Source organism: Aethalodelphis obliquidens, unplaced genomic scaffold (assembly GCF_003676395.1).
Source record: "Aethalodelphis obliquidens isolate GAN/ISIS:26980383/991018 unplaced genomic scaffold, ASM367639v1 scaffold72, whole genome shotgun sequence".
Taxonomy (NCBI): Eukaryota; Metazoa; Chordata; class Mammalia; order Artiodactyla; family Delphinidae; genus Aethalodelphis; species Aethalodelphis obliquidens.
In genome coordinates, this window is record NW_020838016.1 from 9,257,556 (window position 1) to 9,269,946 (window position 12,391).

General features: G+C 41.1%; 1 protein-coding gene and 1 pseudogene across 10 annotated transcripts in view; one reads left to right on the top strand and one right to left on the bottom strand.

Annotated features, from left to right (window-relative positions):
- Positions 1-12,391, bottom strand: part of TFDP2 (transcription factor Dp-2) — a 171,714-nt gene that overhangs the window by 20,605 nt on the left and 138,718 nt on the right. For 7 of the 10 annotated variants that reach the window (XM_027091591.1, XM_027091589.1, XM_027091587.1 and 4 more), the window contains 2 exons: positions 8,328-8,490; positions 1,918-2,064 (listed from right to left, as the gene is read on the bottom strand). In XM_027091591.1, coding sequence (XP_026947392.1) covers positions 1,918-2,064; positions 8,328-8,490 — 310 coding nt within the window. The remainder of the gene's footprint in view (positions 1-1,917; positions 2,065-8,327; positions 8,491-12,391) is intronic. The other 3 variants (XM_027091588.1, XM_027091597.1, XM_027091596.1) reach the window with 1 other exon arrangement.
- On the top strand, positions 4,495-6,286 carry LOC113612035 (protein FAM32A pseudogene; annotated as a pseudogene).

A 12,391-nucleotide genomic window follows, 5' to 3' on the forward strand; every position in this document is an offset into this window, starting at 1 on the left:
GCTGCGCCTTGCGGCATGCAGGATCTTAGTTCCCCAACCAGAAGCGCGGAGTCTTAACCACTGGACCACCAGGGAAGTCCCATAAATATGTTTTGTTTGTTTGTTTGGGTTGCACCGCGTGGCTTGCAGGATCTTAGTTCCCCAACCAGGGATGAAAGCCGGGACCACAGCAGTGAGAGCGCTGAGTCCTGACCACTGAACTGCCAGGGAACTAAGCAGCGTCTTTCTTGTTTGCTCCCCATCTAGTCTGCAGCGAGAGTTTCTCTCATGGTGCCTTCTAACCACTACCACACTTGAGTCCTAAAACACTGAAGACCCACTGTAGAATCTGTGCTCTCCCCCATTTGAAAAGATGCTGCAGGGGCTTCCCCCTGTGTCTGAGGCTGTGACAGGGCAGCCCCCACCTGCCCCTCATGCTCTGCACCCACCCAGGCCAAGCTGTACTGACGCTGCCTCTAAAACACTTCTGCAGCCTCACCGCCACAGCCAGAACTCAGCCCCTCTCCAACCCACCCGCCCTCACCTTCCCTCCTCACCTTCCTGTCAGTTCAATTCCAACCCACTAGTAGAGTGACCCTTTAGAACACGTGCCCTCAGCTCTCTTCCTTATCATTCTCCAGCAGCTTCGGTTGTTTATAGGATCAGGTCCCTACTGCTTTAGCACTCAGAAACCTATGCCCTCTCTCCTCGCCTGTACCCTGGCCACACCCACTGCGGGCACGCCCTCTTCAGCCTGCCTCAGCCCAGGCGGTGCCTCTGCCTGGAGAGCCCTCCCTGCCCTAAACCACTTGGCAAACTCCTACCCCTCCCTCAGGACTGAGCACAGGGATTTCTTTTTCTTGGTAAAGCCCTCCCTTAGCTACCTTTCCAGAGAATCTGTACATACTTCTTTCACAGGTGTCATCACATTTCTGGTTAACTCCTTTTACATTTCTGCTCTCCTCAATTAGTATGAAAGCTCCTTGGGGTCAGAGATTTTGTCTCGTATAATCTTTGTTTAAGCACATGGTAGATGCTAATAGATTACTGCTTACTGAGTCTTTGCTATCGGCTTAATCTTACTGGTAATTAATATAACCCTCAAATTTCACTCTATCAGGAGGAGAAAAAAGGACATATCCACCGTAGCACATGAAGAACATTATTCTAGAACTTCTGATGACTGCTTGGTTTCTCCCTCCATCCACAAGTCTAATAATACCAAAATTTTTTGATTTGCTGGAGGGAAAAAGGGACGGAAAAAACCCACAAAATCAACCATATTCACCTCTAAAGCTGTAGTCAGCCTTGGCCTATTACCTTTCATGGCCATGACAGTAAAATTATGTCAAATCAATTTAGAAATAGTATGTCAGGACACATGCTCACTTAGGAAAGATTTTGTCTAATGATTAAACTTAACAGAATAAACAATGTTTTGGCATACATCATCCAAAAATTCGTGTAAGCTGAACATTCCAATAAGGATTTAAATGAAATACCATACCATTCTGTTGCAGATTCTAGAGTCAAAGGTTAAATACAAGAAATAAACGGCCAACTTGATCCATTTTTTTGGATGGATACAGCATTTCATCAAATAAGATAGCATTTCTATCACACGAGTCACCAAACATTTATTAGTAGACTGCTCAGAATGAAATTAGAATAAAATAAAGATCTCCAAAAAACAGTAAAAATCAAGTCATTTAATTTCTCTGTCCCTCGGTTTCATCAGGACATGAGTCAGACTAGACCTCTCTAAATCTCCTTCCAGTTCTAAAATTCTACATAGAAGAATCTGCTAAAAAAAGGCACAATATACATGAACGAACAATTAGGAATATTTTAATACTGTGTGATTATATCTCTAAATTAAAATGTCTCTGATGTAAAAGAAAGCAAACTACTATCTGTAAACAGATTTTCCTCACTTACCTCCAGGTTCTGACATTCCTGAGCAGAATTGGTAGGCAAGCCAATCCACTTGATTTCTTTTTTCTCCTTTGAAATTATGTTCATTGCCATTAGCACATTTAAAGCATCATAAACCCTTCGCCTAATGTTCTTCTGGTCATAAGCCTGCTAAAAAATATTTTTATTGAGTGATAAATTTTAAAGGTTAAGATACAGTCACAGGATATTAGAATATTTAATTAATATTATTATAGTATCTTCAAAGACCTGAAAGAACTGCACACCCAGTGCAAGTATCCTTCAAAAGTAAAGATGAACTAGATACTTTCAAGCAATCTAAAACATAAAACAATCTTAAAAATAAAGATTATGTTACCAACAGATCTAAATTAAACAATACTAAAGGGCCTTCTTTAGGTAAAAGAAAGATAATCTAAGATGGGAGCTTGGAGATGTAGGATGGAATGAAGACCAACTCTAAAGGTAAATCTCAATACTCACTGTATAAAACATAATATCTTGTAGAGTCTAGAATATATATAGAACTAATATACATGACAATAATAGTATATATATAAGAAAGGCATAAGGAAGTTAAAGTGGCTAAGGCCTTGCAGTGCCTAGGAGGATATCAGACTTTGAAAAGTCAAGGATCCATGTTTTTTTGCGTTTTTGTTTTTGCGGTACGCGGGCCTCTCACTGTTGTGGCCTCTCCCGTTGCGGAGCACAGGCTCCAGACGCGCAGGCTCAGCGGCCATGGCTCACGGGCCCAGCCGCTCCGCGGCATGTGGGATCTTCCCGGACCGGGGCACGAACCCGTGTCCCCTGCATCGGCAGGCGGGCTCTCAACCACTGCGCCACCAGGGAAGCCCAAGGATCCATGTTTTAAGCTCTAGTAAACGTGCTTCTCAAAATGTGGTCCATGCACTAGTGCTGATCTGTGAACGATTACTAATATACAATGAAAATAGTGAACTTGCACCAAAATATAATCACACAGATCACTATACACACTGTTTAGTTCAGCTGACTTTTTTTGGGGGGAGGGGCAGTTAGCAAGACTTTCTTCATGAAGGAAACTGTGTTAATTTACATTGTGGAAAAGCCCCTTATCTCACTGTGCACAGGTGGGTCATATGAACCAAATCCAATCAATCCATGAAAATAAAGGATGGTGGAGCACTGAATCAATTTAAATATAGAACTAAACTTAAATAAATGGGAAATTTAAGTTATAGAACTGAATGTAAATATTAGAAATCCTGACACTAGAAATAATGATAATAAAACCACAAATATCAGAAGGAGGCAGCAAAGGAAGTCTGCTGATCTCTTTGATATTGGAAGGGGCATGAATTCAAAGCAGAGGAACTAAGTAACAATTTTGGCACAATATATTCATTTAAAGTCATAAAAACAACAATAATAATAATAGTCTTTTAACAACTGCCACTAATCAATCCGAATCCTGTGGCAGAGGGGAAAACTGGGAGATGGGAGTAAATAATAGGCATATTGATCTATTTTTCCCTCCATAATCAACAGATACTGGTCTGTAGGTGATAACTTAAGAAATAAAATACTGAAGTTACTTAAAGTTGTAAAAAAAAAAAATTAAAGCACTACAGACTACAAACCTTCCAAATTATCAGAAAAAAAAAAAAAGCAGTGAATAAACAGAAAAAAAAACCCAACCCTTGCTTATATTCGGGAGTGAGGTGGGTAGTTAGTAAAAATGTATGTATGTTAGATGTTGAGAAGTGCTGGGAAGAAATGCCTCATCGTAGTGACAGCTGAGTGAAGATTCGGTGGAGAGGAGAGGGAAACCATATGTACCCCTAGCAAAGAGTATTCCAGGCAAAGGAAACAGCAAGTGCAATGGCTTGATTAGGAGCATATCCACGAAATGTGTGGCTGGAGTGTAGTAACTGAGGGAGTGGATAGTAGGAGATGAGAGGTAATGCTGGGCCGGGTCACACGGGGGCTGGGAGACCATTTAGAGAACTCTGAAGCTCACTGAAAATCAGAATGTCATACACTTTTTTTTTCAAGTGCCCAGGGAAATTAAAGGAAAAAGAGATCACCACATAATGGCTCACAAGAAAAATCTCAAAGCAATCCCCCCAAAAAGGAAAAAGTTCAACTCACAACTTCTGATCATAGGTAATAAAGGTAAAAATTCATGACAATGAACAAAAATTCCTACCATCTGGAACTACAAGAAACTTTTCTAATGCAATTCTTAGGTCAAAGAGGAAACTAAAACCAAAGTTATAGAATATCTAAAGAATAACATATCGGAATCAATGGGATATGGCTAAAGCCATGCACAAGAGGAAAAGTCGGGACTTCCCTGGTGGTCCAGTGGTTAAGAATCGGCCTCCCAATGCAGAGGATGCAGGGTTCGATCTCTGGTCAGGGAACGAAGAGCCCACATGCCGCAGGGCAACTAAGCCCACACACCGCAACTACTGAGCCCACGCACTCTGGAGCCTGCGAAGCTGGAGCCACAACGAAGATCCCACGTGCCACAACTAAGACCCAATGCAGCCACATACATACATACATACATACATAAATAAATGGAAAAGTCACAGCCACAAAGACTTTCATTACTAAACAAAGATAATAAAAGTAAATAAAGTATATATCATAGTTTGCAGGGTAGAGAAATAACAAAAGTAACTTCAGGAAAGAGAACAGACTATTAAATACAGATAAAAACAGAAATCAACTGCAAAACAGGAGGTCGATACAAACAAATCTAAGAGATGTTTGGGTTTTTTTAATTTTGGAAATATAATTGCAAATAATTTTGAGAGCATGGATGAAATGGAGGATATTCTAAGAAAACATAAAATACCAAACTGACTCTTAATGGAGAAAGCAATTGTAAACAGACTAATCACCAAAAAAGAAATGGAAAAAGCTATCTAAACTCTACCCCCCACCAAGTCACCAGGCCTAGATGGCATCTCAGGTGATTTCTATAAAATTTCAGGGAACAGAACTAGACATCCAATGCCATTAAATCTGTGATAGAGTAAAGAGAAAGAGAAAACCTCTAAATTCATTTTATAAAGCCAGCATAACACTACTAATCAAAATTGCGAAGATGGTACCGAACTGCAGACGGGCGCCATGGAGGCCTGCGAGCAGGTCCAAAAGGGGCCCTTGAAGCTGAAAGGTGTGGCAGAGCTCAGCATGACCAAGCAGAAGAAAAAGGACAAAGACAAGGCAAAACGCCTGGAAGCGATGGGAATGAGCACAAAGAACAAGGAGAAGAGGTGTGGCCTGGAAATGTGGACCTCGGCCCAGGTGGCCTTGGAGGAGATGCAGCAAATGGAGAGGACCCTGAAGAAAGCATCCCAAACCCACAAACCGAGAGCAGAGGACTCAACACAGACCTGGACACGCTCACGGAGCACTGTGACATGCCCAGCGTCAGCTGGGAAAAGTAGCTTCCCTGCCCCAGGGTATGGGGTGGCACGGACGGGAAGCAGAAGGCAAAGCTGGGGGTATGTTTGGTGCCTTTGGTATTTTCCAGAAACATTCTTTTACACACACCCTTGTGTCTTCTGCTGAGACAGTGCTTTTCAAAGCAGTGTGCCCTCATTCCGGACTTGATTAAAGTAAGACTGTCCTTTTATTCTATTTTGATTTCTTGGTAGCACACAGGAGGTAAACCATTTTAGTTTGGAATGGGAATTTTTGCAAGTTTATCCAGAGATTAAGGTTGTTTCTGGGTAAGTGCCATGGAAGAGTGTTTTCACCCCTGAGCTGCATCTGCCTCTTTGACAGCCATCCAGCTGCCTTTGCCTGCGTGAGGCTGACTCCAGAGGACAAGGAGCTGATGCCAGGGCAGCCTGCAGCATGTACACCCCCTTAGGGCCCTGCATGGGCTGCCCTGCCAAGCTCCCTCTAGCTTGGGGCTTCTGCTCTTCCACCAAGAGCCTGGGGAGCCTTCAGTCAGCCTCCCCAGCCACCTGGCCCGTGAGACAACGCAGCCTGGGCAGCAGAACAACTACCTAAGGTGACGATGGAATATACCCCTTGTCCCTTTCTGAACCTGGGCCAGCTCGTAGCCTCTCCTCCCAATACTCCATTCCCGACACGTCTAGTGAGTGTTGCCAAGGCAGACGCTGCTAATCGCGTACAGCATTCTTTGTAACAGAACTCAGACACAGTCTGCTTCCCTACTCTCAACGCTAAGATCGAAGTAGTTCCCGTATTTATTCAGACTTGGCACATTAATGTGTTTGGCGTTCCTGGCCTAAGGATACCTCAAGGGTGATGGGACCAAGGCGGCAGAGTCCCAGCACAGACAGACATGGGTGCAGTCAAAAAGGAGGACCCAGGTTCTGATGCTGGAGAACCAGGAACTTTGAAGGCCTATGAGTACTCACTGGATAGGGATCAAACTGCATATGCTACTGGGAGAAATGTCTGTATTGACAAAGACACTGAAAGAATAACAAAGCCAGAAGAGAAACCAGTCTGGGACTCATGTGAACTGCAGAATAAAGGGGAAAAAGTTATTAAAAAAACAGCAAAGATGGTAAAAACAAAAGTAAAAACAACCCTCACCAATCTCATTCATTAATACCAGTGTAAAAATCCTAAAATTCCAGGAAACTATCCAGAGTTTGATTAAACTCAGCATCCATTCCTAATTGTTTTAATTAAGAAAAAAGAAATAAACATTCATTAAAAAATTAAGTTATGGTTACTATCATCTCAAAATAAAACCTTTATCATAATTAAGGTTGCAAAACTACAAATATTTCTACTGTCAAGAATTAAAGACTCAATATGACTACAGTTACTACTATTACTTAATACTGTTGTGGAATACCTATAGTATGACTACATTTAAATAAAATGCAAACTGATTTATAATGATAAAAAGCATATCAGCAGTTGCCTGGAGATAGAGGGAGAGGGAGGGATGGATGACAAAGGCAGGAAGAACCTTTTGGGAGTGATGTAAATGTTTTGTGTCTTGATTATGGTGGTGATGACACAGGTGCATACAAGTGTCAAAACTCACTGAAGTTTACACTTGAAATGAATACATCTTATTGTATGTAAATTATTCCCCAACAGATAAGGAAAAAATAATTTAATTGCACACTTAAGACATGTGTATTTCCCTCCCTGCATGTAATTTTATCTCCATTTTTAAAAAGTGAGAATGATTTATACGTGCTAAAAAAAGAGGCTCTAAGATAAATATTGCTAAGAAAATAAAATTAAAACTGAAGCATGCAGGCTTTCCTGGCGGCACAGTGCTTAAGAATCCGCCTGTCAATGCAGGGGACACAGGTTCGAGCCCTCGGCTGGGAAGATCCCACATGCCGTGGAGCAACTAAGCCTGTGCGCCACAACTACTTAGCCCGTGTGCTACAACTACTGAAGCCCACACGCCTAGAGCCCATGCTCCACAACAAGAGAAGCCACCACAATGAGAAGCCCGCGCACTGCAACGAAGAGTAGCTCCCGCTCACAACTAGAGAAAGCCCACGCACAGCAACGAAGACCCAACGCAACCAAAAATAAATAAATAAATTTTAAAAATAAATGACTAAAATAAAATGAAGCATACAAAAGCATAATCACATTTGTGTTTACAATAATAAAAGAAATAAATTTTATTTTATATATATGCATGTAGAATGTCTGGAATGATACTCAGGAATCTGGTAATAGTGAAGAGTGCCTTTGGGGAGGCAGATTAGGGTCTGTGGTAGAGGAGAGATATTTTTTATTACATACTCTTCGGTACAAGTGAATTTTTATAAACATGTTCATGTAGTATTTTTTCAATTAAAAACGAGATACAATTTTCTTATTGACTTAGACATGGAAGAAACACTAAAAGGCTCAGCAATGTATTTGAAGTCATTCAAATATAAAAAGCATATTTTTACAAAGTATGTTTCTTCAATAACCCCCAAAGACATTTAAAAAATACTTGTCCATCTTTTTTTTTTTTTTTTTTTTTTTTTTTTTGCGGTACGCGGGCCTCTCACTGCTGTGGCCTCTCCCGTTGCGGAGCACAGGCTCCGGACGCGCAGGCTCAGCGGCCATGGCTCACGGGCCCAGCCGCTCCGCGGCATGCGGGATCCTCCCGGACCGGGGCACGAACCCGCGTCCCCTGCATTGGCAGGCGGACTCGCAACCACTGCGCCACCAGGGAAGCCCACTTGTCCATCTTTATGTTTAAATAAATAGTAAAAGAATTCCTTCTAAGACAAAACAACAAAAAATCAAAACAACAAAATTCCCCAAGACAATTATGAAACCCTCAAGTAAAGGAGGAGTTGGGGATTCCCTAGCTTGTCCGAATCCCCGAATTGACACAGACAACCCAGAGAGGGACACCGCTGCATCACTCATCACAGTCAATGTCAAGTGCATGATCTACCTACCGAATCGGCTGCCAGATGGTTATTGGAATTGGTGAACTCGGACACCAGCTCATCAGCTACTTCATTATATGATGTTGTGCCTTTCCGCTGAACTTTCTCACACACTTTCATTGAAAAATGTCTCAAGCCTTTTCCATTTTTATCTCCTTTTTTGCTTCGTTTGCTAAAAGAGAAAAAAAAAATTATACTCCATTATACTTTAGAGATTTCCTTTACAAAACATAAAATAATGTGAGAAGACAGGAATTTGATCAATTTTTCATTGAATTAGAGATAAGGAAATGTTTTAAACTTAATTTTTGCCTTAAAAGCCTAATAAAGTGGAAAGCTAGAGTGCTTTTCTATGCCCACTCATTTATTCAATAAATATTTACTGACCAGTTACTTATTATTATGTGCCAGGGACTGTTTTACACATTGGGAGAAGATCCGTGAAAACAACAGACAAAAACTCTGCACTTGCAGAGTTTATATTCTCAATACTTATCATTTTGTATTCTATATATGCTACAGCTTTTTTTTTTTCCACCTAAAATTAAAAATACCACTCTTCTCAGGTTCAGTTATCTACTCAATTTTCAATCAGAGGTCATTGGTATTAATAACGAATCTACATCTTCGGTTATCTTAAGTTAGGTTAATGCCTAGGTCTAACCTTTGATAACTTAATCATTAAAATTTCAGGGGCACAGTTTAGTTCTACTAATATCTGAGTACCAATTATATAATAGGAACTGTATTAGGGACTAGAAGTACAAAAATGATAACCGAGGCAAAATCCTTTCCCTCAATGAGTCTTGAGGCCGGAAGAGAGACAAAACAGACATATAATGACAGATAATTCTAATATAATAACGTAAGTGCCAAGTCAGAGATATTCACAATGTTCTATGGGAATTGGGAAGAGGGATATCTAGTCTAACTGGAGGAAGTCTTCCTGGAGTAAGAATCAGTGAAAACAATCAACAAAATGAAAAGGAAATCCATGGAATGGGAGAAAATATTTGCAAACCCTTTATGTAGTAAGTGGTTAATATCTAAAATACCTAAGAAACATCTACGACTCAATAGCAAAACAAATAACACAATTAAAAAAATAGGCAAAGGACATGAATAGACATTTCTCCAAAGAAAACATACAAATGGCCAACAGCTATATGAAAAGGTGTTCAACATCACTAATCGTAAGAGAAACACAAATCAAAACCACAATGACATATGATCTCACACCTGTCAGGACGACTATTATTAAAAAAAAAAAAGATAACAAGTGTTGGTGAGAGTGTAGAGAAATTACAATAGAACCCTTGCACATTGTTGGTGGGAATGTAAAAATGGTACAGCTGCTATGGAAAAAAAATATGGAGGTTCCTCAAAAAATTAAAAATGGAACTACCATATAATCCAGCAATCCCATTTCTGGGTATATACCCAAAAGAATTGAAATCAGGATCTCAAAGAGATATATCGGTCATGTTCATTGCAGCTTCATTCACAATAGTCAAGATATGGAAAACTCATAGATGGATGAATGGATAAAGAAAATATGGGGGGGGTGTGTATGTATATATATATATACACACATACACACTGGAATATTATTCAGTCTTGAAAAAGAATAAAACCCTGCCATATGTGACAACATGGATGAACCTGGAGGACATCATGCTAAGTGAAATGAGCCAGTCACAGAAGGACAAACATTGCATGATTCCACTCACATGAGGGATCTGAAATAGTCAAACTCACAGAAGCGGAGAGTAGAATGGTGCCTGCCAGAGGCTGGAGGGAAAGGGGAAATGGGGAGTTTGCTATGCAAAGGAACCTAGACTTTATCATATTCCATCAGTATAATTATATTCGTTTATAAGTTATTTACATGTTCTACTGTGTTATGTCCATTAAGAAATAGATGCTAAATGTACTTTTCAAAAGAATAAGGACAGATGTCTACTTTCTTTTTCCCACACTCCCAATCATCTGTGTAGTACTCATTGTGGTCACAGACTACTATTGAAATACTGGGATGCCACTAAATGGTACTGAGTGGGGGAGTGGCCTGGTGAAATTATCAGTGAGGCAGAGATTCTGGCAGCAGAGTAACTTACGAAGGGCAGAAACAGAAACAGGAAGACCTGTTGAGAGGCTACTGTAATAGCCCAGGCAAGCAGTGCTGAATTTCAGGAAACTGGTAGGACCGGATAAGAAGAGATGGATTTGCAAAAATGTTAAAGATAAAAACCAGTGGAGGACTTCCCTGGTGGCGCAGTGGTTAAGAATCTGCCTGCCAATGCAGGAGACACAGGTTCGATCCCTGGTCCAGGAAGATCCCACATGCTGCGGAGCAACTAAGCCCGTGAGCCACAACTACTGAGCCTGCATGCCAAACTACTGAAGCCCGCATGCCCTAGAGCCCGCACTCTGCAACTACTGAGCCCGGGAGGCACAACTACTAAAGCCCACGTGCCTAGAGCCCGTGCTCCACAACAAGAGAAGCCACCGCAATGAGAAGCCCATGCACCGCAACAAAGAGTAGTGCCCCGCTCACCGCAACTAGAGAAAGCCCGCGCGCAGCAACGAAGACCCAACGCAGCCAAAAAAAAAAAAAAAAAATCAGTGGAACTAAATGATTGATTGATGTGGATTGTAAGGAAGAAGAAATAGGACAATGATCCTTAAAAGGAGGGGTCATTTACTGAGATCAAGGAGACAGCAATGAATTCATGAATTCCATTTTAAACCTTCTCATTTGCACTGTCCAGTACTCTAGGTGTAACCCACATGTGTCTATTGAACACCTGGAATGTGCCAAGTCTGAATTGGGTATGCTGTCAGTGTGAAATACTGCATTTCAAAGACCTTCACGAGAAATGAAGGTAAAAGAGCTCATGTATAATTTTTATAACTACATGCTGAAATATATTATTTTAGATATACTAGATTAAATAAAAGATATAAAATCAATTTCACATACTTCCATCTACTTTTTTTTTGTGGTACGCGGGCCTCTCACCGTTGTGGCCTCTCCCGTTGCGGAGCAGAGGCTCCGGACGTGCAGGCTCAGCAGCCATGGCTCACGGGCCCAGCCGCTCCGTGGCATGTGGGATCTTCCCGGACCGGGGCACGAACCCGTGTCCCCTGCATCGGCAGGCGGACTCTCAACCACTGCGCCACCAGGGAAGCCCTCCATCTACTTTTTAAATTGGCTGCTGGAAAATTAAAACTTACATGTGTCTTGTATTACATTCTATCGGGCAGCAATGATGTTGAGTTTGACATGCCTATAGAACATCCAAATGGGTGTATTCAATAGATAGTTGAATATATTAGTCTACAGCTAGTGGGAGAGGTCACTTACAAACTTATCAGCACGTGTACCCATGCCAACTCACCTTCCTACCAGTCTCAGAGAATTAGGTAACCCTCTTCCTTTTCAAATCTAACTTCCTTTTACAAGATGACAGCTTTATTGAAATACCATTTACGTACCATGAACTTCGTCTTTTTAAAGTATACAATTCAGTGGTTTTCAGAAGTTGTGCAACCATCACCACAACCTAATTTCTTCATCCTAAAAGGAAACTCTGTACCCATGAGCAGTCACTCCTCAGCCTCCCTGCCCCCTGTACCTGGCAACCACTATTCTATTTTCTGTTTCTATGGAACTGCCTATTCTTCAATGTCAACTTTGCAAATGGAGTGCTTCTGTTTCTGTATTGTTTGCTTTCCTTGAGTTGGCCCATCCAGTGTTTTGTTTGTTTTTTGAATGTACAACCTATGATGGAAGCTGAATCTGTTCAAGACTCCAGCTCCACCTACCAGTTTGAAGGAAATACCGAGGACAGAAGAACACGTTAAACTATACAAGAGAGATGCGATACGCAAAATCTTTAGGATTCCTCTTCAGGACATATAATGTAGTTTCTTCAACTAATAATTTGTAAGGGAAAAGAGGAGCGAAAGAGTGAGAGACATACAGAGGGGGAATCTACAGATTATAAAAGACATCAATTTATTTAAATTCTGATTCATACAGACTGTAAACACACACACACACACACACA